This window comes from Carcharhinus amblyrhynchos, chromosome 2, assembly GCF_965287045.1.
Source record: "Carcharhinus amblyrhynchos chromosome 2, sCarAmb.v2.hapA, whole genome shotgun sequence".
Lineage (NCBI taxonomy): Eukaryota > Metazoa > Chordata > Chondrichthyes > Carcharhiniformes > Carcharhinidae > Carcharhinus > Carcharhinus amblyrhynchos.
Genome location: NC_137325.1, coordinates 127035312 through 127062918, shown reverse-complemented (window position 1 = coordinate 127062918; position 27607 = coordinate 127035312). Strand labels below are relative to the sequence as shown.

The window sequence follows — 27607 nt, the reverse complement described above, 5'->3', positions numbered from 1 at the left end:
CTCCCCTTAGACTTCTAGTTTCAAATTTTCATTGAATTCAAATTCCGCCATGGACCCCAGACCCCCAAAGCGTTCCCCTCGGCCTCTGGATGACTAGTCCAGTGACATTACCACTTCACCACCACCTCCCCGGCAGAAGGCAACCGATGTTGACCCTACAGGACACAACATTCCATTTTCTCTTTAAAGTCTGGCTGCAGATGAACCGAAAATCGATGGAGGAAGTGGACGTGTCTGCAAACTATGCTCAGTACGAGCCAATCTGCGGCTGTGCTGATTCGCAGCTTTCTGTCAGAATTCTTCCTCAGTGCTTCACGACCAGAGGATGCGGGCCTCACCAACAGCTGGCAAATCTGCTTCAGCCCAATGATTTTAATCGATTTTGACATTTGTTGCAGAGAATGAGAGTAACTGGATTACTTCTTACTGTTGGCGTCAGCATAACTTTCACTTGGAGTATCTACTCGCTTCAGTGGTCACTGGCACTGCTCTGGGAAGGGGCTGGTTGTCTATCTCCCTAACTGCAACGCGATACACTGAAAACAAAGGCAAATACACAAACAAAAGGCTTCAGCAAGAATCTGTTTCTTTTTAAACGGATCGTTTGCAGCACTTATGGAAATATTGCGGGTGACGTGCTCGGAGAGAGAAAGGGCAACGTGGAGACTCTGTCACACATCAAGTTTTTTTTGACAGTTTTTCAACAGGAGGGATTTTGAGAGCAGAGCTGCATTTCATGTAGGTTTTTATTTTTAAGAAAAGCAGATTCTCACAAGTTTGATAAAGAAGCTAATGCGCTAAACGGATGTCATCTCTCTCCAAGACTAAACAATTGCTAATTTGTCTTGTTTCCTTTGAAAAATAACTCGCACCCAATGTCTTGGCAATCCTGTCTGTTGACAAGCAACTAGGGGATTGAGTGAGAAGTGGGAAAATCGGCAGTCAAACCAGACCACAGAATCCCTACAGTGCAGAAGGAGGCCATTCAGCCCATTGAGCCTGCGTCGATCACAATCTCACCCAGGCCCTATCCCCGTAACCTCACTTATTTAGCCTGCTAATCCCCCTGATACTAAGGGGCAATTTAGCATGGCCAATCAACAAAACCCGCACATCTTTGGATCAATGGAATAAATTGGGGTACATGGAGAAAACCCATACAGATATGGGGAGAATGTGGGATTCCACACAGACAGTTAGCAAGACTGGAATCGAACCGGGTCCCTGGCAACAGTGTTAACCACTGTGCCACCATGCCGCCCAAATTCTTCCTGGGGAGGCTCAGTAAAACTGAAATGCTGGTGCCCCCAGTGAGCTCTGTTGTTTAAGTCCAGTAGGTTTTGACCCATTATTATGGGAAAGCATGGCATTGTCTTTTGTATCAGTGTATGGAAGTAAATGGACTTGATTGTAGAAACAGAATCTAGCTATCACTTTTATTGCACATTGATTTGATCTGATTATAAGTGTAGTAAATTGGGAGGCATATTCCAATCAGTGTGGCTCCAATAACATAAAGTCCATTAACTAATATAACATATGTAAGGGACAATGTGGAAGTTGTCAGAGAGGGTGTAGGATAGCCCAGGACTGAAAGGGTAATACATCAGCATAGAGCGAATATGACATAGTAACAGTACAAAGTATCTGGATTTACAAAGTTATTGTTTGCATAGAAACACATATAGCCACTGTTAGAGAATTTAAACATGTATATTTGAAAATATATATTCTATATTTAAAGCATTACACTATTCTAAATGCGATGGGAGAAAGGTAAGAAAGAAGAATCACATTCTTTGAAAACAATATAGCTACTGAGGGAAGCGAAGGAACCCTCATACCAGTCCAAACTATCCCAGACAGGAGAATGAATAGAGCAATACAACTTCCTGCTAAAGAGTTGCTAGGAGACAAGGGGAAAGAAATTTATTTATATATTGCCATGCTATCAGACAGTAGAGTGTTTTTGGGGTTCTGCAGGGATCTGTGTTAGGTTAAATCTGTGCTATGGCCTGAGCAGGTATAGCAGGGAGTAAAGAAGGCAAATGGTACTTTGGCCTTCACAGTGAGACAATTTGAGTACAGGAATAGGGATGTTTTACTGCAATTGTATAGGATATTGGTGAGGCCACATTGGAGTGTTGTGTGTAGTTTTGATGTACTTATCTGAGGGAGGGTGATCTTGCTATAGAGGGAGGACATCCCTTTGCTTTGGTTTACCAGGCCGATTCCTAGGATGGCAGGTTTGTCAAATGAGGATAGACTAAGTCAGTTAGGATTATATTCACTGGAATTTAGAAGAGTGTGAGGGGATCTTATAGAAACTTATAAAATTCTAACAGCGTTAGATAGGGTAGATTCAGAAAGAATGTTTCTGATGGCGGGGGAGACCAGAACGAGGAGTCATAGTTTGAGGATAAGAAACCTTTTAGAATTGAGGTGAGGAGAAATTTCTTCACCCAGAGGGTGGTGAATGTGTGGAATTCACTTCCTCAGAATGTAATTGAGACCAAAATGTTGTCTAATTTCCAGAAAAAATTAGACATAGCTCTTGAGCTAAAGGGATCAAGGGATATGGGGAGCAGGGGGGGGTCAGGATATTGAATTTGATGATTGGCCATGATCAAAATGAATGGCAGAGCAGGCTCAAAGGGCTGAATGGCCTACTCCTGCTTCCAGTTTCTATTGGCCAAGATAACGAGCTATACTAATGATAATTGGCTGCCATCTGGCAGGATGAGCAGAGGAGGCAGGCAAATGACTTTTGAAAATCGTATAATTGTAATACCAATAGCAATGCAATTTAGAGTAACTTGTGCTGCCTCAAATTGCTCTCCTATGTGTGCGGACCAGGCCTGGGCAATACAGTTTGTCTTCAACCAGAACTAGTGTCTCTGTGAGCCTTTTGTACTTGGTCTCCCCAAAAAGCTCCTCAACAATTCTACTCTCTTTTGCTCTCTGGCTTCAGATGAGGACCCTCCCCGTCCCAGGAAGCACGCACTTGCTCCTGATTGGCCAAGCAAGCCACTCAGTTCAAAGGCAATGAGGGATGGGGCAATAAATGCTGGCCAATCAGTGATGCCAATCATCTCACGGAAGAATTTTCAAAAACTGTTGCCGAGAAGGAAGTGTGGACAGCAGCCAGGAAGCTGAAGAGCCAAGCCATTCTCACACCCACTGCGAGGACATGGATAACAAACACCGGCCGGAGTTTCCCAACCACTTACGCAGTGGGATTTTCCAATCGGTTAGGATTTTCCAGTCCCGCTGCAGTGAATGGAGATTTGGCTTGCCCTGCAGTGGGAGCACGGCAGTAAGATCGCGCCCACCGTTTTGTTCCCCAGGGCTTGTACACAAATTATCTGACGACATTGGGCGGCATTATCCGGCCGCACGTGCCCCAAGACCGGAAATTCATGCCCAAGTTCAACGGACGTTTCAATAATCCGCCGCCTTTTCTGTCTCGCCCCCTGTGATTCCTGCGGTGGGTGAGATGGGAAATGGTTTCGGCCATGGATTCTGCTCCTCTCTCCACTGATTCCGTCCAAGCTGCTGACTATTTCCAGCATCTTCTTGTTTTTGTTACCAACAACCGGCTCCCTGCAGGAATTGGATTCAAAGCTGTTTCCCACAGCTTCACGCTGCTCGGCACGCTCTCACCAAGGACTGAAATGTGACAAGTAAATTATTGGCTATCTCAGAGAACAAAAGGCTTTTTAGAAACCGCTCTTTAGATTTTATTGGTAATTCTGACTCTTTAGTAGAAAGCTGTAAAATGGTAGTTGGGTGACATTTGTAAGCGATGTATGACAGGAAAATAGTCATTCTTCTCAATTTTATTACTCTTAAAGCCCATGCAAAATAACATTTTGTACAGGATACCAATTTGAACCAATGTTTGCCATAAATGAAGAAATTTCCTTTCTGATTTTTGCAACAGTAACAGACACAACCACAGTACTGATTTCTCTTCTCTGTTTGACCCTTCACAACTGGAATTTTACTGTCCTTGAAATTTGAGGCAATAAAATTTCAGTGGTTGAGCCTAGGACACCACCTTGAGGAACTGTTGCAGTGATGTGCTGGAGTTGAGATGATTGACCCAATAAGGGTGGCACGGTGGCACAGCGGTTAGCACTGCTGCTTCACAGCACCAGGAACCGGGGTTCGATTCCTGGCTTGAGTCATTGTCTGTGTGGAGTCTGCATGTTCTCCCCCTGTTTGCGTGGGTTTCCTCCAGATGCTTTGGATTCCCCGCACAGTCCAAAAGATGTGCTGATTAGGTGCGTTGGCCATGCTAAATTCTCCCTCAGTGTACCCGAACAGGCACTGGAGTGTGGCGACTAGGGGATGTTCACAGTAACTTCATTGCAGTGTTAATGTAAGCTTACTTGTGACACTGATAAATAAATGTTAAATTTGATTGAGCCTGTAAAGCAGGCAACAGGGAACTCTGCGCGTGTATGTCCTTTTGGTTGTGTGGGACAGGTGAAATTGTTCCTGGCAACTCTATATAACACTTACAGGTATAGTCATCATAGTCCCAGATGATCATAGACCTTTGAGGGAGAAAGTTGACTGGTGCTGATTTTAACCTGAGGATCACCACACTCCAGGCGAGGTCAAGGTTGAGAAGGTGAGCCTTGCTGGATGGCTGGTTCATGATGCAGAGCGACACCAAAGGCGTGGGTTCAATTCCAGTACAGGCTGAGCCTTGTCAACCTTGCCCCTCAACTGAGGTGTGGTGAACTTCAGGTTAAATCATCACCAGTCAGCTTTTCCCATCATAGGGGAGGGCAGCCTATGATCAGTTATCTGGGACTATGGCAACTTTCCCTTACCCTTTTTCACATATTGAATGTTGATTATTGACCTTAATACTCTTTGAGGCTTGAGGAATCAGATGACTCTTATGCCACATTGGGTGGCACGGTAGCGCAGTGGTTAGCACTGCTGCTTCACAGCTCCAGAGTCCTGGGTTCGATTCCCGACTCGGGTCACTGTCTGTGTGGAGTTAGCATATTCTCCTCGTGTCTGCGTGGGTTTCCTCTGGGTGTTCCGGTTTCCTCCCACAGTCCAAAGATGTGCGGGTTAGGTTGATTGGCTTTGTTAAGAAATTGCCCCTTAGTGTCCAGGGATGTGTAGGTTAGAGGGATTAGTGGGTACAATATACAGGGATGTGGGGGCAGAGCCTGGGTGGGATTGTGTTCGGTGCAGACTCGATGGGCTGAAGGGCCTCTTTCTGCACTGTAGGGTTCTATATTCTACATTCACATCAAAGGTAGCCGGCATCTCTTAAAGGGATGGTATATTCTGATTGCACATAGACCTCAAAGGTCTATGGTCATCTGGGACTATGATGACTATACCAGTAAGTGTTATATAGAGTTGCCAGGAACAATTTCACCTGTCCCATACAACGAAAGGGACATACACATGCAGAGTTCCCTGTTGCCTGCTTTACAGGCACAATCAAATTTAACATTTATTTATTAGTGTCACAGGTAAGCTTACATTAACACTGCAATGAAGTTACTGTGAATATCCCCTAGTCGCCACACTCTGGTGCCTGTTCGGGTACACTGAGGGAGAATTTAGCATGGCCGACGCACCTAATCAGCACATCTTTTGGACTGTGTGGGGAATCTGGAGGGGATGATCAGAGATTTGGGGGTTGCCTCATCAGGGTTCTCCATTCTGCAGGTCTGATGCACAAATTCTAACCAGATCCTGGCCACATTTTACGGGAGGTGATAAAAAAAGTAGGTTATCTTTTAAAGCAGAAGTTTTTTTTATTACACAGTAATGGCAGTTAATATTGTGAGCTGCGCTGGAACCTTATTAAACCATGCACTGCACCAGGATACATGTAATTCCTTTCCTCTTAGGATATTCTGCAGTGATAAAAAGCATCCTGCAATATTACAACATGAAGATCATCTGCACCCTAAAGAGGTCTTCAAAAATTAACCTCCAAGTGGTTTCTGATGGCCACGCAAAATCACTAAGACGCCAGGGAACTTTCATTTCTCTTTTAATTAAACATTTCAAAGCAAACGCAATGAAAAACATTTCATTAGCTGAGCTTCCTCTGCTAAACCGAGGCATCGCTCACTCTTCACGTTGGAAACAGTTATTTTAAAATTCCCATGTGTTGATTACAGCTGTCTAATATAAGTACTTTATTGGAAGATTCTCACTTTATCACTGCGGTGTGTTTTAAGAGAGAAAAGTAATCCCACATGTCCTGGCACAGCCGATAATTAGACAGAAGTGTGTTCAATTTAAAATTCAACTAAACCTCTCAAACAAAAATGGCTGGAAATCTTCCCCTTCCCTCGGCATTTAGACAGCATCCTGACTATTGGGTTGAGATTGTACATGATTCAATCTATTCTCCTTTATATTGGTAATGTCCCTGTTATCCCCTGGTTTCTGTGTCGATATGCGCGATCTGTTTGGAGATCCTTTCCACTTTGAGCCGGCAGTTTGCGGCAGTGTAGCCATGATGTGGAGATGCATGCATTGGACTGGGGTGGGCACAATAGGTTAAAGTCCAACGGGTTTATTTCAAATAAGCCTGTTGGACTTTAACCTGGTGTTGTGAGACTACTTACTGTGCCTACCCCAGTCCAACGCTGGCAACTCTGCATCATCCCCTGGTTGGTTAGAGGCGGGTCAACTCATCGTGAGAGGGCTTCCTTGCCAGAGCCTTGCGCACATGGCAATGTTTCACATCAGCCTGAGTTGGATCAGTAGTCGTGATATGTGACAGTTCACTTAGAGAGTCCGAGTTACCGTGGCAACATCAGAGCTGTGGAGGGTGATGATCGAGACTCAAGTGTTTCTTTTATCACTTAATCAGGGATCTCTCTCACTCTTACTGCTACTGGTGAGCGTTGGACGGATTTGCAGCTTGATCCTAAACTTGTCTGACCAGGTTGCAAACGCACCATCCTTGGCTGTCAAATCCTGAGGAGGGTCTTGAGCCCAGAGCTCACCCACCGAGCCACAAGACCTCCACTTACCAATCAGTGCCAGCCAACATGGAAACAGAGGAATGCATTGCAAATGGAGCAAGTGCCAACTTATTAATGTCAGCAACTGTAGTTTCTAACGCACTCTTCATTGACTCATTGATTGCTCTTCCATCCTCAACGACTGGCACCAATCTACTTAGAATCACAGAAACTCCACAGTGCAAAAGAGGCCATTCGGCCCATCGAGTCTGCATTGATTCTGATCGAGTAACTGGCCCAGGCCCTTGCCCCGCCCTATCCCTGTAACTCTGCACAATTCCCATGGCTAACCCATCTAATCTACACGTCCTGTCTACACAAAGGGACAATTTTGGACACCAAAGGGCAATTTGACATGGCCAATCTACCTAATCTGCGCATCTTTGGACTGCAAAAGGAAAATGGAGCACCCGGAGGAAACCCACGCAGACACGTGACTGTCCATCTTTCTTTTTTTAAGGCAAACACTTGCACTGCCATAAGTTAAAAAGAAGCCGTTAATATGCTTTTGTGAAGGGTTTTTATTTCCGACCAAGGTGAAGAACCTTGTTGCTGGGCAACTGACATTATTAATTTAAAAGTGTTCTTTTCCGTCACTGTAATTGTAATAGCACAAACTTTCCACTCAGATATCTCTTGCCATCACATTTATATTTAGCATTGTGCGATATATTTATATGTTAATTTTGTAGTTCTGTGTGTACGTACAACAGTTAAGAATTAAGTATACGCCATCTAAATGTACATGAACCTCCCCTCCAAAACAGTACCATTAAGAACATAAGAACATAAGAAATAGGAGCAGGAGTAGGCCATCTAGCCCTTCGAGCCTGCCCCGCCATTCAATAAGATCATGGCTGATCTGTTGTAGCTCAGTTCCACTTTCCCGCCCTCTCCCCATAACCCTTAATCCCCTCTCTTATCAAGAACCCATCAACCCGCTTCTTAAAAATATTTAGCGAGGCAGCCTCCACCACTTCAACGGGCAGAGAATTCCAGAGATTCACCACCCTTTGAGTGAAGAAGTTCCTCCTCAACTCCGTTCTAAACCGCCTCCCCTTTATCTTGAGGCTGTGCCCCCTAGTCCTACTGTCTTTTTTGAGCGGGAAGAGTCTCTCCACCTCTATCCTATCCATCCCATTCATCATCTTATACGTCTCAATGAGATCTCCCCTCATTCTTCTAAACTCTAACGAGTACAAGCCTAGTTTATTCAGCCTCTCCTCATAGCTCAATCCCCTCAACTCCGGTATCAGCCTAGTAAACCTCCTCTGCACTCCCTCCAGGGCCAAAATATCCTTGCGCAGGAACTGCACACAGTACTCCAGCTGCGGCCTCACCAATGCCCTATACAGCTGCAGCAAGACCTCCCTACTTTTATATTCAATCCCCCTCGCTATGAAGGCCAGCATCCCATTTGCCTTCCTGACCACCTGCTGCACCTGCAAGCTGGGTTTTTGCGACTCATGCACAAGGACCCCGAGGTCCCTCTGCACCGTCGCCTGCTGCAGTTTTTCGCCACGTAAGTAATAGTCCTTCCTACCATTCTTCCTACCAAAGTGGACCACCTCACACTTGCCAACATTAAATTCCATTTGCCATTTCCTGGCCCATTCGCCCAGCCTATCTAGATCCTTCTGCAGACTCTCCACACCCTCCGCACAATTTGCCTTTCCCCCAATCTTGGTGTCATCAGCAAATTTCGACACCCTGCACTCGGTTCCCTCCTCCAGATCATCTATATAAATGGTAAATAGCTGAGGCCCCAGCACCGACCCCTGGGGCACCCCACTAGTCACCAACCGCCAATCCGAATAGCACCCATTGACCCCCACTCTCTGCCTCCTATTTGACAACCAATCCTCTATCCACGCTAACACCCTACCCCCAACTCCATTAACTGCTCCTTGGATACACACCCTCTAATATACTATCACTAACCCTCCTTCCAATCCAACATTTCTCACTAACACTCCCTCCAATACATTTTATTTCACTAACCCTCACTCCCGACACTCTGTATATCACTAACCCTCCCTCTGATACACTGTATGTCACTAACCCTCCCTCTGGTACACAATACATCACTAACACCCCCTTCTCTCTGATACACTGTATATCACTAACACCCCCTTCTCTCTGATATACTGTATATCACGAACCTTCCCTCCCTCTGATACGTTGACCATTTTTGCAATGGGGAGGGACTCAGGAGAAATCACAGAATTGTTACGGCACAGAAAAAGACCACTTGGCTCATCATGTTTACACTGGTCTTCCAAAATGAGTATCATGCTTTCAGGAGCAGCATGGTGGCACAATGGTTAGCACTGATGCCTCACAGCACCAGAGCCCAGGTTTGATTCCCAGATTGGGTCACTGTCTGTGTGGAGTTTGCACGTTCTCCCGATGTCTGCATAGGTTTCCTTCGGGTGCTCTGGTTCCCTGCCACAGACCAAAAGATGCACTGGCCATGCTAAATTCTCCCTCAGTGTACCTGAACAGGGATTTTCACAGTGACTTAATTGCAGTGCTAATGTAAGCCTTCTTGTGACACTAATAAGTAAACTTTAACTTTAAAAAAATGAGGGATAGAGGTTTCGGAAGAGAAGTGGAAAAAAGCTTGAGTTTATATTTGATTTCTCAGTTTCAAAGGAGAAAAATGAGATCCTGTAGCGTTTGATGTGACCAGCTCGACCCAGTAAGGGTTTGTGAGTGAGTCAGTGAGGCTAATTATATGGAGAAATTCTCATGGGAAATACAAATCCCACACTGAACAATCAGTACTTGATAACAGTCTTATAAATTAAAATTATGTTAAAAGTCTGAGATCACATACCAACTGACTCAAGAACAGCTGCTTCCCTGTTGCCGTCAGACTTTTGAATGGACCTATCTTGCATTAAGCTGATCTTTCTCTACACCCTAGCTATGACTGTAACACTACGTTCCGCACTCTCTCGTTTCCTTCTCCATGAATGGTATGCTTTGTCTGTATGGCGCACAAGAAACAATACTTTTCACTGTATACTAATACATGTGACAATAATAAATCAAATCAAATCAACTCAAAATCACAATTATATGCTGCTATACATATATATTTCACGGTTGCCAATCTTCCACTCTTCTGGAGATATTGGTCCTCACTGGAAAACTTTTTAACAACAGCCTTCAATAGTTTGTCAAAGTCAACCTGCTTTACCTATTTCATAGGATCATAGAATCCCTACTTTGCGGAAAAAGGCCATTCAGCCCATCAAGTCTGCACTGACTCTTACCCAGGCCCTATCCCCGTAATCCCACATATTTTACCCTACTAATCCCCCAAGCCTATCTATACTTTGGGACACCAAGGGGTAATTTAGAATGGCCAATCCACCTAAACTGCTCATCTTTGGGTTGGGGGAGGAAACCCACACAGGCATGTGGGGGAATGTGCAAACTCCAGACAAGCAGTCATCCAAGGCAGAAGTTGAATCCAGGTCTCTGGCGCTGTAAGGCAGCACTGGTTATAGAACTTGAAATATAGTGTTCAATTCTGGTCGCCACACTACCAGAAGGATGTGGAGGCTTTGGAGAGGGTACAGAAAATAATTACCAGGGTGTTGTCTGGTATGGAGGGCATTAGCTATGAGGAGAGGTTGGAGAAACTTGGTTTTGTTCTCACTGGAATGATGGAGGTTAAGGGGAGACCTGATAGAAGTCTACAAGCTCTGTCCATGAGGTGCATGGACAGAATGGATAGTCAGAAGCTTTTTCCCAGGGTGGAAGAATCAAATACTAGGGGGCACAGGTTTAAGGTGCAAGGAGCAAGGTTTAAAGGAGATGTACGAGGCAGATATTTTACAAAGAGAGCAGTGAGTGCCTGGAACTCATTGCCGGGGGAGGTAGTGGAAGCGGATGTGGTAGTGACTTTTAAGGAGTGTCTTGACAAGTACATGAATAGGATGGGAATAGAGGGATATGGTCCCCAGAAGAGTAGGGAGTTTTTGTTAAGTCGAACAGAATGGTTGGTGCAGGCTTGGAGGGCCGAAGGGCCTGTTCCTGTGCTGTAATTTTCTTTGTTTGTTGCTAACCACTGCATGTTCGCCCCGTGTCTGCGTGGGTTTCCTTCGGGTGCTCCAGTTTCCTCCCACAGTCCAAAGGTGTGTGGGTTAAGTGGATTAGTCCACTGCTAACTACTGAATTGAGGGACGGCTTGCACGTTCTCCCTGTGTGTGTTCTGTGGAGGATTCTCGCACACTTTCCAGTGGGTTTCATCCAATGGTGGTTAGAACAGGAGCCCCCTATGTTGATAACATGGCCGGTATTTTACGACCTCTTCAGGTGAGGCTCATAAAACCCTGCCCGAGGCCAATGGAGAATTTTGTTCTGCGTGACGTCTGCCCTGGAAGTAAAATTCTGGAACACCAGTTACTCCAGCTAACTCCATACAAGCTGGCTAACAGATACTGGGGACTTTTGCACAGGATAGTTTGAGTTGCGCTGAGAGATTTATTTACCCACTAGAGCACTCAGGGGTAACGGTGTCCGAAGCATTTTAATAATTTTCTTATTTAGAACATCCAGTTTTAAACTCTGCATTTTATGTGTTACGGCTGCTTCAAGGCAGTTGCTTATGTTGGCTTTCATAAGCGAGAACATATGGTTGACTGGTACTAAGTGTGCTGGCTTCACAGCCAGATGTTCTCATTATTGTATGGCTGGGCTCCTTACTGCTCGATTCCACCTGTCATGATTCTTGGCTGTAATACAGGATAGAGTACCTTGCACGCTTTCCTCAGTAAAAGGTGAACATATATAGCTAGAAATTGAACCTCTTTGCTAAATGTTTCGTGTGATATCCCTTAGTTCATTATCTGAAGACAAGGATTAACCTATTTATTCAGCTTTCATACATGTCATAGAATCATAGAATTCTGCAGAAGGAGGCCATTCGGCCCATTGAGTCTGCACTGACCACAATCCCAACCAGGCCCTATCCCCATAATCCCATGCATTTACCCTAGCTAGTCCCCCTGACACTAAGTCCCAATTTAGTATGACTAATCCACCTGACCCGTACATCTTTGGGCTGTAGGAGGAAACCGGAGCACCCGGAGGAAACCCACGCAGACACGGGGAGAATGTGCAAACTCCACACAGACAGTGGACCCAAGCCGGGAATCAACCTGGGTCCCTGGTGCTGTGAGGCAGCGGTGCTAATCACCGTGCTGCCCCGAATGTCATTTTGTCAAAGGTGTGCCTGCTAATGTGGTTCTTTCTCATTCCGTCGAGTGGCGTCAGTGACTTGCTCATCAAAAAAAACTGGAATGACACTTACTCAAATTGTCTTCATCTTCAGTATTCTCCAAACCAGGGCTGAAATATTTGAATGGGCCGATGAATGAAGAAAGTGTGTTTAATTTATCTGGAATAAAGAAGCATATAATAGAACATTAGTTTTATTGCTCTTTCATTATGGGCTATATTTTTCTCTGTTTGAGAAGAATGGGAGAGTTGTTATTCATGAAATTAATGACCAGATAACAAAATATCACAGGCATGTGTGCTTTAGAAATGTGTGATTTGTCTCAATGTGCCTTTTTCCAAGCAGAATTACTAAAGCAACCAATCTCAACACATCTGTCATTGGACAGGCACATAGGAGCTGGAGTAGGCCCATTGAGTCTGCTCTGCCATTCAATAAGATCATGGTCGATTGGACATTTCAATGCCTTTTACCTACGTTATTCCTGTACTTCCTTACGTCATTGGTAGTTAGTGGTTAGCCCAGGGACCCGGGCTTGATTCCAGCCTCAGATCCCTGTTTGTGTGGAGTTTGCACATTTTTCCCGTGTCTGCATGGGTTTTCTCTGGGTGCTCCACTCACAATCCAAAGATGTGTGGGTTAGGTTGATTGACTATGCCAAATTGTCCCTAGTGTTTCAGGGGGATTATCAGGGTAAATATGTGGGGGTTACAGGGATAGGGACTGGGAGGGATTGTGGTTGATGCAGGCTCGGTCGGCCGAATGGTTTACTTCTGCACTGTAGGAATCCTATGATTCTATGTGGAGTTTGTACATTCTTCCTGTGTCTGTGTGGGTTTCTTCGGGTGCTCCAGTTTCCTCCCACATGCCAATGATGTGTGAGTTAGGTTGATTGACTGTAGTAAATTGCCCCTTAGAATCAGGGGAAAAAGCCAGCGTTAATGCATGTGGTTACGAGGATAGGACCTGGGTGGGATTGTTGTTGGTGCAAGCTCAATGGGCCAAATGCCCAACTTCTGCACTGATTCTAAATCTGTCAACCTCTGTTTTAAACATAGTCAATGAATACATTTCCATAGCTCTCTGGGTAGAGAATTTCAAAGGTTAGATGACACGAAGGTTAGAGGTGTTGTGGATAGTTTGGAGGGATGTCAGAAGTTGCAGTGTGACAAAGATAGGATGCAAGACTGGGCAGAGAAGAGGCAGATGGACTTCAACCTGGATAAATGTGTAGTAGTACATTTTGGCAGGTCCAATGGGGTGAAGGAATATAATATTAAGGGTAAGGCTCTTAGCAGTGTGGAAGATCAGAAGGATCATGGGGTCCGGGTTCATAGGATTCTCAAATCAGCTTCACAGGTAGAGGATGTGGTTAAGAAGGCGTATGGTGTACTGGCCTTCATCAATCAAGGAATTGTGTTTAGGAGTCGGGAGATAATGCTGCAGCTATATAAGACCCTGGTCAGACCCCACTTGGAGTACTGTGCTCCGTTCTGGTCGCCTCATTACAGGAAGGATGTGGAAGCCATTGAAAGGGTGCAGAGGAGATTTACAAGGAGGTTGCCTGGATTGGGTGGCATGCCTTATGAGGATAGATTGAGAGAGCTCGGTCTTTTCTCCTTGGAGAGACAAAGGATGAAAGGTGACCTGATAGAGGTGTGTAAGATGTTGAGAGATTATTGATAGGGTGGATTCTCAGAGGCTTTTCCCCAGGGCTGAAATGGCTGCCACAAGACGACACAGGTTTAGGATGCTGGGGAGTAGGTACAGAGGCGATGTCAGGGGTAAGTTTTTCACTCAGAGGGTGGTGGGTGAGTGGAATCGGCTGCCATTGGTGGTGGTGGAGGCAAATTTGATAGGGTCTTTTAAGAGACTTCCGGATGAGTACGTGGGACTTAATAGGATTGGGGGTTATAGGTAAGCCTAGTAGGTAGGGATATGATCGGCACAACTTGTGGTCTGAAGGGCCTGTTTGTGCTGCAGTTTTTCTATGATTCTATGCTCTATTCATAGCCCTCTGAGTAAAATGATTTCTCCTCATCTCAATCTTAAGTTGCTTCCCCCTTATTTTGGAATGATCACCCCTGTTTCTAGGCTTCCCAACTAGGAGAACAGCTTGGCTGTATCTACCCTGTCTATTCCTTTTACATGTTTTATGGGTTTCAATGAGATCGCTTCTCATTCTTCGAAATGCTAGAAAATAGAGGCCTGGTACTCCCGATCTGTCCTCATGGACTATTCGACCATCCCAAGAACAGGTCTGGTAAACCTTCCATTGTATTCCCCTTCTTGCAGTAATATCCTTCCTCAGGTAAAGGGTGTAATCTTATGGAACATTTCTCACATGCCATTCAATGACAAATGTCATGAAGGTTTCTTATCCGGCAATGATGGCAGATGGATCAAAGCCAAATTTAATATGCCCACTTTAGAGGCCAGCCTCAGGAAGCACTGTTTACTGTTGTAGTGCACTGACATAGCAGAGTTTAATGCAGAGAGATGGCATCCAAGGAGGCAGCTGGTGTCACAGGATGCCTGGTCTCTATCATGAGAAGTCTGGAATGAGAGTGACAAGGTGGCATAATGGTGAGCACTGCTGCCTCATAGTGCCAGGGATGTGGGTTCAATTCCTGCCTCGGGTCACTATCTGTGTGGAGTTTACACATTCTCCCCATGTCTGCATGGGTTTCCTCCAGGTGCTCCAGTCTCCTCCCACTGTCCAAAGATTTGTGGGTTAGGCTGATTGGCCATGCTAAATTGACCATAGTGTCAGGGGGATTAGCAGGGTAAATGAGGGTTATGGGAATAGGGCCTGGGTGGGATTGTGATCAGTACAGACTCGATGGGCCAAATGGCCTCCTTCTGTACTGTAGGGATACTTTGATTCTATGAAGTCCCATGAAAAAAGACAAAATAAGTCAAGCACATCACTGTAAAACAGAAGGACAAGGTTTTTCAGTTTGCACCTATGGAAAGTGCAGAATTTACGATACCTATGATGTGCAGACTTTGTTTTATCAGTGTCTTCACACACAGTGATCGTACACAAAGACAAATTAGTTCCTCTAATGATAATTGCATAGATATGTGTCCCCACGTACTCATTATGTATTACTCGCTTTCTTTCTCTGACCAATAGATTTTGGGCATCAAGTGAATCAAGGGATAAAGGGGAATTGAGCAAGAAATTGGAGTTGATGAGTTGTTCAATCATGGTTTTATTGAATGTTGGTGCAGACCCAAGGAATGATATTGCCTTCTTCTGCTCTGATCCCTACTCTCATATCAATGGTGATGAAGTAGAAATGATTGAGAGCTTCAGATTTCTAGGTGTCCAGATCACCAACAACCTGTCCTGGTCCCCTCAGGCTGACACTATAGTTAAGAAAGCCCACCAACGCCCCTACTTTCTCAGGAATCTAAGGAAATTTGGCGTGTCAGCTATGATTCTCACCAATTTTTTACAGCTGTACCATAGTAAGAATTCTTTCTGGTTGCATCACAGCTTGGCATGGCTCATGCTCTGCCCAAGACCGCAAGAAACTACAAAAGGTCGTAAAAGAAACCCAGTCCCTCACGCAAACCACCCTCCCACCCATTGATTCTGTCGACACTTCCCATTGCCTTGGAAAAGCAGCCAGCATAAACAAGGATGCCATACACCCTGGAAATCCTCCTTTCCACCTTCTTACGTGGTAGAAAAGATACAAAAGTCTAAGATCACATTCTAACCGGCTTCCTTTCTGTTGCCATCAGGCTTTTGAAAGGACCTACCATATATTAAGCTGATCTTTCTCTAGCAATGACTGTAACATTACATTTTACACCCTTTCCTTTTCCCCTATGTACCCTATGAAAGGCATGCTCTGTCTATGGGATGCAAGAAACAATACTTTTTACTATACCCCAATACATGTGACAATAATAAATCAGATCAAAGCAAACAGAGGCATGAAATCAATAGTGATCAGTGGATCCTAAAGCTCAGCACCATTGTGCAGAGCATCAAGCTTTACAGCATTGATGTAAATGGACTGCACTATTGACATGTGGAGGTGAATCAATTCAGAGACCTCATCAGGTATCTTCTGTTCCATGGTCAGTGGGCATTATGGAGAAAATGACAGGGACAACTGACTGGTATTGATATTGTGACAGCTCTTTGCAATCATACGACCATGAGCGAATGACGGTAGTTGCTACCTTTAAAAGAGTGAGTCCGCAAAGAATCTCCTTATCAGTGATGTATCAGAGTTAACCACAGATTTAAACCCCCTACAGCTCCTGGGTTTGCAGTTACCCAGTAATGGGTTTCATTCGACCACAGGGCTACGTGAGAAACCAACATTTAGAAGTTCACAGAAAACAAGGGAAGGATACAGACAACTGTACATATTATGCTCACGCACCACATGCGCTGACAAAATCAAATGATTTTGCTTTCAGTACATCACGCGACCTGTCCGTTCTTTTATTGTCCAGGAAAGTATGCGTCTGTTGTCCAAAGGGCAAGAAACCAAACTTACTAACTCCTGAATGCCCCCCTCTGTGTGAGTGGCTGAAAGACCAGGTGACTTTCACTGCCACCAGGGCATGGCAGATGGCTGCCCGTCCTTACCGGTGTTTGTGGCCAGGTGGCACAGCTTCCCTGCTGTAGCCAAACCTGGGCATGTACTGCTCTGCCGACGTGCCCAAGGCAGCTGATTCTATTGAAGCAGCCTCACTGCTTGGGGTAGCGTCTGCAGTGAGTCATGTACCTCCTGTGCCTTCCGCATGCCCCCACTTTGCTGACTTTAGCAAAACAGGCGACCGACAGAAACAACAGTGCATTAAAGGTGGAAATAAATTTGTCCTGTGTAGCGCTCTCAGAGTGTTCCTATCTTTGCAAATGGGTGAACAAAAGGGAAAAGTTTCCCTCCCCTGCTGCACCGTGACCATTTCACCTCCGCTCTGAGCCAAAAGCTGCTGAATGCTTTTCAATTCTGGCTTGTCATCCCAAATTTTCCCCTTCACCGTGCTCACTAAAACCAAAGTACAGTTTAAAAAACCCTCAAGATCTGATTTAAAGGCAGAGCTCTATAATTCTGGATAAAGACCATCATTAATGCTTTTGAATAAGTGCTATTTACCAGGGTAAATAAGAATGTTCAGAGTAATATGATGCAGATATGCTTTGCAAATGTAATCATCAACAGTGACCCATTTAAAATTAAAGAATCCACTGGCCCTACAATCAGGAAATCTAGACTCCAAATTTTACTTATCGACACAGTTGGTCCTAATGTTGCTCCTGTCATTCTTGCTAGCTCTTTCATGGGTTGGGCATCACTGGCAAAGTTGGCATTGATTGCCCAAGTTTCATGGGGGCGATTCTCCCAGCCCACCGTGCTGCTCGAGTAGTGGTCATGATGTGGGAATGCCGGCGTTGGACTGCTCGAGTAGTGCAGCAGAATGGGAGACATCTGTGAAGGGTTCCTGTGCAGCCTGACGGCCTCTGCACATCTCCCAAGCTAAGATTTTTTGGCATTATCGTACGATTATCATATGGAAATGTCATTCAAATGGACATTCCCATATGGTATATGGGCCCAGGGTGGAACTTTCCGGGCCAGCTGGCATGCCCTACTCCCCCTACCCCTCCTCCCCAGTTCCCGCTCCACCCCTGGGCAGCAGGTGTGGTTCCCCACATCAGGTTTTCCAATGGGGAACAGGTGCCCTAATTCCGCTAGATGGGAGATAGGCCATTGAGCCCTCCCCCCAGGAGGTTGGGGGGGAGGTAAGGGATGTATCCTTTGGCCAGTGCCAACCTGGCAGTACCAGCCTAGCACCTTGGCACTGCCCACTGGGCAGGACCTACTGGGGGTGAGGGGGGGGGGTTGCGGGCAGCTGCCACTCTGAAATTGGGATCACTGGATAGTCGGGACTGGCCAAGCAGATGGGGAGGGGATATTTCGTGCTTTTCTTCGAGGGAGAGGGGGTGAGGATCAGGGATGGGTAGGGGCAAGGGCTGGTGGGGGAGATATCGGGACTTGTCATCCAGACCAGGGTGATGGGTCACAACTGTCTGGGTGTAGGGGGCAGATAGTGTTGGAGATTCATTCTGGAAATCACACGACAAAACGACAGTAGTTAGTCCTGTTGACCCATGTTATTTTAGGAGAATCCCGGCCCATGTCCTTGACAGAGTACTTGTGGGGTGCCTTCTTAAGTTGCTATCTGGCGAAGGTACAACTGAGTGGCTTGCTAGGCCGTTTGAGTTATTAGAGATCGGTGTGGGTCTGGAGTCACATATAGTTTAAGCCAGGGAAGAACGGGAGATTTCCTTCCCTAAAGGACAGTAGTGAACCAAGTGGGTTTTTACAACCATTGACGGTAATTTCATGGTCATTATTACTGAGAATAGCTTTAATTCCAGGTTTACTTAATTAACCAAACTTAAATTCCCCAAGCTGCCATAGCGGGGTTGGAAATTCTGTCTCCAGCAATATAATGCTGATGCTGTCAAATTCCTGTGCCATGCAGTCTTTTAAGAACTTAGTAACTAACATGTATCAGAATAAAAACGTCCTATGTACTTTCCAGCTGCCAATCAGTTTGTGAAGTTTTAATTTCCGAACGATTTTATTTATTCTGGCAAAGCCAGCATTACTTGCCCAACCTTAATTGCTCTTGAGTAGATGGTGGTGAGATGCGTCTTTTTAAAACTTGCACTCAATTCTTTTGCTTCCTGAGCGCATATGGGGTTAGTACGTCCACAGTAGGATGGGAGTTCCAGTATTTTGACCCACTGTCAGTGAAAGTGGTGCTGTTATCAAATGTTTGAACATAAGAACATAAGAAATAGGAGCAGGAGTAGGCCATCTAGCCCTTCGAGCCTGCCCCATGACCAGATCATGGCTGTTCTGAAGTGGATCAGTTCCACTTCCCCGCTTTCTCCCCATAACCCTTGAGTTATAGAGTTTGCTGCTTTCATTCTTCTAAACAGTTTACATCATGGATTTGGAAGCTGCTGTCAAAGGAGCATCAGCAAATTGCATCTTGTAGATGGTTTGTAAATTAAGTTACAACAATTAGGACAGCACAGAAATTAAAGAGAGCACATTAAGGAATAAAGACAGTGTCAGTAATCCTAGTACCAGACAAATCAAGCAAAAGCAACACAGAGAGCAAGGGAAATCCAAATTAAACTGCATTTATTTCAATGCAAGAGGCCTGACGGGCAAGACAGATGAACTCAGGGCATGGATGGGTACATGGGACTGGGATATTACAGCAATCACTGAAACATGGTGAAGGGAGGGACAGGACCGGCTGCTCAATGTTCCAGGGAAAGATGCTGTAGGAAAGATAGAACAGGAGTTAAGAGAGGAGGGGGAGTTGCATTTTTGATTAAGGAAAACATCATAGCTGTACTGAGAGGGGATATATCCGAAGGTTCGGCAACTGAGTCTATATGAGTAAAACTGAGAAATAAGAAGGGGGAAATCACTTTGAAAGGGTTGTACCATACAGGCTTCCAAATAGTCAGCGGGAAATTGAGGAGCAAATATGTAAGGAGGTTACAGATAGCTCCAGCAAAAATAGGGCGGTAATAGTCGGAGATTTTAACTTTCCCAAAATTGACTGGCCATAGTATTAGAGGGTTGGATGGAGAGAAATTTGTTGAGTGTATTCAGGAGGAATTTCTCATTCAGTATGTGGATGGCCCAACTAGCGAGGGGGCAAAACTTGACATCCTCTTGGGAAATAAGGAAGGGCAGGTGACAGAAGTGTTAGTGAGGGATCACTTTGGGACCAGTGACCATAATTCTATTAGTTTTAAGATAGCTATGGAGGATGATAGATCTGGCCCAAAAGTTAAAATTTTAAATTGGGGCAAGGCCAATTTTTATGGTATCAGGCAGGAACTTTCAAAAGTTAATTGGGGGAGTCTGTGGGGAGGCAAAGGGATGTCTGATAAGGGGGAGGCTTTCAAAAGTGTGTTAACCAGGGTTCAGCATTAGCACAATCCTCTGAGAGTGAAGGGCAAGGCTGGCAGAAGTAGAGAACCATGGATGTCTCAGGATATTGAAGCCCTGGTCAAGAAGAAGAAGGAGGCACTTGACATGCAGAGGCAGCGGGGATCAAGTGAATCCCTTGAAGAGTATAGGTGGTGTAGGAGTAGAGTTAAGAAAGAAATCAGAAGGGCAAAAAAGGGACATGAGATTGTTTTGGCAGATAAGGCAAAGGAGAACCCAAAGAGCTTCTACAAACACATGAAGGGCAAAAGAGTAACAAGGGAGAGAATCGGGCCTCTGAAGGATCAACAAGGTCATCTACGTGCAGATCCACAAGGGTGGAAGAGATCCTAAATGAATATTTCTCATCAGTATTTACTGTTGAGAAAATCATGGATGTTAAGGAACTTGGGGAGATAAATAGTGATGTCTTGAGGAGTGTACAAATTACATATAAAAAGGTGCTGGAAGTCTTAAAGCACATCAAGGTAGATAAATCCCCGGGACCTGATGAAATGTATCCCAGGACATTGTGGGAAGCTAGGGAGGAAATTGGGGGTCCCCTAGCAGAGATATTTGAATCATCGATAGTTGCTGGTGAGGTGCGTGAAGATTAGAGAGTGGCAAATATTGTGCCTTTGTTTAAAGAGGGCTGCAGGGAAAAGCTTGGAAACTACAGGCCAGTGAGCCTCACATCTGTGGTGGGTAAGTTGTTAGAAGGTGTTTTGAGGGACAGGATCTACAGGCATTTAGTGACGCAAGGACTGATTAGGGATAGTCAGCATGGCTTTGTGAATGGAAAATCATGTCTCACAAATTTGATTGGGTTTTCTGAAGGGATACCCAAGAAGGTAGATGAGGGCAGTGCAGTTGATGTTGTCTACATGGACTTTAGCAAGGCCTTTGACAAGGTCCATGATAGATTGTTGCATAAGATTAAATCTCATAGGATCCAGGGTGAAGTATCTAATTGGATACAAATTGGCTTCATGATAGAAGCCAGAGGGTGTTTGTAGAGGGTTGTTTTTCAAACTGGAGGCCTGTGACCAGTGGTGTGCCTCAGTGCTGGGTCCTGTGTTATTTGTCATTTATATTAATGATTTGAATGACAATATAGGAGGCATGGTTAGTAAGTTTGCAGACGACACCAAGACTGGTGACATAGTGGACAGTGAAGAAAGTTATCTCCAATTGCAATGGGATCTTGGTCAATTGGGCCAGTGGACTGACTAATGGCAGATGGAGTTTAATTTAGACAAATGTGAGGTGATGCATTTTGGTAGATTGAACCAGGGCTGGACTTACTCAGTAATGGTAGCGCATTGGGGAGAATTACAGAACAAAGAGACCTAGGGGTACATGTTCATAGCTCCTTGAAAGTGGAGTCACAGGTAGACAGAGTGGTGAAGAAGGCATTCGGCATGCTTGGTTTTATTGGTCAGAACACTGAATATAGGAATTGGGGCGTCTTGTTGAAGTTGTACAAAGCCACATTTGGAATACTGTGTGCAATTCTGGTCAACCTATTATAGAAAGGATATTATTAAACTAGGAACAGCGCAGAAGAGATTTACTAGGATGCTACTAAGACTTGATGGTTTAGTTTATAAGGAGAGGCTGGATAGACTGGGACTTTTTTGTCTTGAGCGTAGAAGGCTGAGGGATGATCTTAGAGCGATGTATAAAATAATGAGGGGCACAGATCAGCTAGATAGTCAATATCTTTTCCCAAAGGTAAGGGAGTCTAAACCTAGAGGGCATAGGTTTAAGGTGAGAGGGGAGATATTTAAAAGTATCCAGAGGATACTTTCTTACACAGAGGATGGTAAGTGTTTGGAACAAGCTGCCAGAGGTAGTAGTAGAGGCGGGAACAATTTTGTCTTTTAAAAAGCATTTAGACAGTTACATGGGTAAGGTGGGTATAGGGGGATACGGGCCAAATGCGGGCAATTGGGATTAGCTAAGGGGTTTTAAAGGAAAGGGCGGCATGGACAAGTTGGGCCGAAGGGCCTGTTTCCATGCTGTAAACCTCTATGACACTATGGCAGACAGCTCTGTCAGCAAGAATGGAAAGTGCTTTTCCTGCAGACAAGGCCTGGATTAGGTCAGCGGTTGTTTATTCAGAGAAGTGACTAATCTCACCTTGTGACAGTTTCTTAAATACTATGTTCCACGCCATGGCCACCAAAACCAAAGATGAGTCCTAGAACTCACACCAAAATCAAGATATGGTGACATATTATGTTAATGAAGCATTCAAAGCAGATGGTTTTCTATTGGATAGAAAGGACAAAAAGCTATACTATGATTGTTGGACTACGTATGTAAATTAAGGATTAGAAAGTTGCTCATTTCTCATTTGCTGTAATGAACTATAACTGCAATACATGTGTATGAATCGACAGAACATCTAGCAGTGTATCCCACTGTGGAATATGCGTTCCCGTCATGCACCAGTAATAAAGCTTGGAAGATTGAGTACTCTTAGTGTCATAGCCCTCATTGTACCCAAGTTGGTGACAATGGTCCATGTACACAGTTGCTGCTGGGAATCGGTGACAGAGGGTGAGTGTTTGAGCTGGTGGATGGGATGATGATCTGGGGCTGCTCTGTCCTGGATGGTGTCAAGCATTCTGAGCGTTGTTGGAGCTGTGCTCATCCAGTCAAATGGAGAGTGTTCCATCACACTCCTGACTTGTGCCTTGTGGATGGTGGACAGACTTTGGGGGGGCCGGAGGGGGGGGGGGGGTCAGGAAGTGAGTTACTTGCTACAGAATTCTCAGCCTCTGACCTGCCCTTGTAGCCACAGTAATTATTAGAATCATAGAATCCCTTCAGTGCAGAAGGAGGCCATTCAGCCCATTGAGTCTGCACCGACAACAATCCCATCCAGCTCCTATCCCTGTAACCCCACATATTGACTCAATATTCCCTCTAACCTACGCATCCTGGGACACTAAGGAGTAATATATCATGGCCAATCAACCTAACCTGCACATCTTTGGACTGTGGGAGGAAACTTACATGGACACGGGGAGAATGTGCAAACAGCACACAGATAGTGACCCAAGCCGGGAATCGAACCTAGGTTCCTAGAGCTGTGACCCACCAGTGCTAACCACTATGCCACTGTGCCACTCACTTCATAAGAACATAAGAACATAAGAACATAAGAAATAGGAGCAGGAGTAGGCCATCTAGCCCTTCGAGCCTGCCCCGCCATTCAATAAGATCATGGCTGATCTGTCGTGGCTCAGTTCCACTTTCCCGCCCTCTCCCCATAACCCTTAAACCCTTCTCTTATCAAAAACCCATCAACCCGCTTCTTAAAAATATTTAGCGAGGCAGCCTCCACCACTTCAACGGGCAGAGAATTCCAGAGATTCACCACCCTTTGAGTGAAGAAGTTCCTCCTCAACTCCGTTCTAAACCGCCTCCCCTTTATCTTGAGGCTGTGCCCCCTAGTCCTACTGTCTTTTTTGAGCGGGAAGAGTCTCTCCACCTCTATCCTATCCATCCCATTCATCATCTTATACGTCTCAATGAGATCTCCCCTCATTCTTCTAAACTCTAACGAGTACAAGCCTAGTTTATTCAGCCTCTCCTCATAGCTCAATCCCCTCAACTCCGGTATCAGCCTAGTAAACCTCCTCTGCACTCCCTCCAGGGCCAAAATATCCTTGCGCAGGTGCGGCACCCAAAACTGCACACAGTACTCCAGCTGCGGCCTCACCAATGCCCTATACAGCTGCAGCAAGACCTCCCTACTTTTATATTCAATCCCCCTCGCTATGAAGGCCAGCATCCCATTCGCCTTCCTGACCACCTGCTGCACCTGCAAGCTGGGTTTTTGCGATTCATGCACAAGGACCCCGAGGTCCCTCTGCACCGTCGCCTGCTGCAGTTTTTCGCCACGTAAGTAATAGTCCTTCCTACCATTCTTCCTACCAAAGTGGACCACCTCACACTTGCCAACATTAAATTCCATTTGCCATTTCCTGGCCCATTCGCCCAGCCTATCTAGATCCTTCTGCAGACTCTCCACACCCTCCGCACAATTTGCCGTTCCCCCAATCTTGGTGTCATCAGCAAATTTCGACACCCTGCACTCGGTTCCCTCCTCCAGATCATCTATATAAATGGTAAATAGCTGAGGCCCCAGCACCGACCCCTGGGGCACCCCACTAGTCACCATCCGCCAATCCGAATAGCACCCATTGACCCCCACTCTCTGCCTCCTATTTGACAACCAATCCTCTATCCACGCTAACACCCTACCCCCAACTCCATGTCCCCTGACCTTCTGCAATAACCTCTTGTGAGGTACCTTGTCAAACGCCTTCTGAAAATCCAGAAAGACCACATCCACCGGCTCTCCTCTATCCACTGCCCTAGACACATCCTCATAGAACTCCAGTAAATTTGTCAGACACGACTTCCCTTTAATGAAACCGTGTTGCGTCCGCCCTATCAAGCAATTCCCTTCAAGATGCCTCGCAATTTCCTGCTTAATGATGGATTCTAACATTTTACCTACCACTTCAGTGTGGCCAATTAACCTAACATGCACATCTTTGGATTGTGTGAGGAAACTGGAGCACCCAGAGGAAACCCACGCAGACATGAGGGGAATGTGTAAGCTCTACACAGACAGTGATTAATACTAAAACAAAACACAGGTGCAGAACACATAAAGCCTTTTTCTCCATCCGCCGGTTAGAAAGGTGAACACGAAGAAGAGAAACTAAATCCAGTACTCATCAATTTGGCTCCCGTCAATTAACTCTGAATCACTTGGTGCTGCTGTGCTGAGCTCGACTGTTATTTAGTTATCAATTCAATATACACTTCCCTCCTTGTGAATGATCATCCTTGAAACTGTCTATTATGGCGATATGTGTGTGAAGGTCACTGGGAGGAACGCTGGCTGGATCATCAGGGAATTGGGTCACATTGAGATTACCTCACCCAGCAAGAGAGCGCATCCCTTTTTCAGGCACCAGCTCCAGTCCCTGTGCTTTTTAAGACGGATTGGGGGATAATTTTGACATTGGATGATTTTGGGGGGGGAGAAAGGTGATATTGATTCAAACGTGAACTATTCCATTGTGAAAAAAAAATCCAACTTTAAGTAGATGAAACATGGAAGTGGAGTAAAGACAGGTTAATGTTTATATAATGCCTTTCATGACTGCAATATATCTCAAAAGTGCTTTTCAGCTAACACGTCATTTAATCTACACTTATTTGAAGCATAGATTAAAACATATATATATATATATCGCAGGATTTGGGCAACACTGCTAGGCCAGCATTTATTACCCATACCTAATTGCCCTTAAGAAGGTGATGGTAAGCCTTCTTGAAATACTGCAGTCCATGTGGTGTGAGCACACCCATTATGCTGTTAAGAAGGGAGTTCCAGTGTTCTGATCCAGCGACAGTGAAGGAATGGTGACATATTTCCAAGTCAGGATGCTGAGTGACCTGGAAAGGCACTGCAGTGGTGTTCCCAGGCATCTGCTGATCTTGTCCTTCTAGGTGGTAGAGGTCCCGGGTTTGGAAGGTGCTGTTGTGGAGGCCACATTGCTGCAGTGAATCTTGTAGATGGTACACACTGCTGCCACTGTGCGTTGGTGGAGGAGGGAGTTCACATTGAAGAGGCTGAATGGAGTGTTAATGCCTTACCCTGGACAGAATTAAGCTTCTTAAGTGTTGTTGGAGCAACCACCATCCCTCAACACCTTGAAGCCTATTTTATTTTGAAAGCATCCCCAGTCACTTTCAAGGATTTTTGGGTTGCCATTGCCAAACAGGAACTCTTATGAACCGAACTCCGTTACAAAGTAAACACTCTCTGGGCTTTAACTTTCTGGACCTTGGCTGTCACATGAAATTTTCATATTTGTGGTTCTTTCACTGTTGTTATACATAGTTGTAAAAATCCCTCTTTTTTACCCTCCTTATTGTTTGTGTCAATGTATGTGCGTGAATGCATATGTGTGTGTACATGTGTATGTGTGTGCGTGCAAGTGCATGTGTGTGTATGTGTGTGTATGCATGCGTGTGTGTGCAAGTGTGTGCATGTGTCTGTGTGTGTGCATGCATGTGTGTGAGTGAGTGAGTGTGTGCACATGTTGTGAATATTTCCACCTCACACCTACTTCCGGTTTGAATGTGAACTAAACTAACCTTCTGAGTTACTCATAAAAAAAATTTGCTGTGTGTTACTTATAAAATTGGACTCAAATTGAGGATTTCAATATACATGTTGCAACCTTCTTTAGAAATAATTTTAAAACATCTCTGCTTATGGAGAGATGGCGAAAGGATAGAGAAGTATAGTTTGCCTCCTTCCCTCTGTACCACATTGGGAAAAAGTGACAACATTTTTTGTCTGACAGAATATGAAAGGTGGTGTTACCCAGGCATCTGTATTGAAGTTTTAGCTTTTCATTATGGCCCAGATTTATGCTCCTGGGTCAAATATGCAGAGAAAGGCTTTAAAAATGGCTGCGTGCAGGTTGACCGTTCATTTTGGAGTACAGGTAGGGATGTGACGGGCTTGATTAGAAATGCTCTCCCCCCTGCCCCCTCCCCCCACCCCTCCTCAGAATGAGTGAAGATGATGCCCAATGGTGGGACGTACTGGGCACAAGCCCTGTCTCTTTGCTTTGGTGCAGCATTTCAATAAATTTATAAAAAACTAAAACAAGTAAGAGCTGACCAACCTTCACCCCTTCTCCAATCGCCCCCCACTCCTACAGAGCTCATGTCCCTTCCATGTCAACGATGCCATTTCATGCCCCACACTCACCTCACCATGGCTTTCATATCCCTTTGCCAACCCATTTCCCTCTACCCAGTCCTCACCTTTATAGTTTCTCTGCCAGCTTAGTGTCAACTCATGCCTCCCACCACTTACTCTTTGCCTTCACCCCCTCCATACCAACTCACATAGTATTTTTTGACAGTTCTTTGACAGCTTGACAGTTCGTCAACAGATTGGCAGTTCAAATGAGTTTATATACAACCATGCTTACTTTATACAATGCCAAAGGGTGCATTATCTGTTCAAAAAAGGTACCTTATCTCCCCCAGAGATGTCCTGGGACCAAATCCAAAGATTTACCCGACCTGTCCAAAGGGGTACCCTCGCTACCAAAATAAATCCACCAAGTTCACCTAGTTGCCCTTGAGAAGATGGTGGTGAGCTGCCTTCTTGAATCGCTACAGTATATGCGCTATGGGTTGACCCACAACACCATTAGGGAGGGAATTCCAGGATAATGACCCACGTGAACACTGGCCTTACTCCACTCCCACCCTCACAA

The 27607-nt window shown here is 45.2% G+C and overlaps 1 protein-coding gene across 1 annotated transcript in view; it reads right to left on the bottom strand.

Moving 5' to 3' along the window:
* The window catches only part of adarb2 (adenosine deaminase RNA specific B2 (inactive)), a 665338-nt gene that overhangs the window by 273431 nt on the left and 364300 nt on the right, over positions 1 to 27607 (bottom strand). Inside the window, exon 3 of the mRNA XM_080217455.1 lies at positions 12349 to 12435. Coding sequence (XP_080073581.1) covers positions 12349 to 12435 — 87 coding nt within the window. The remainder of the gene's footprint in view (positions 1 to 12348; positions 12436 to 27607) is intronic.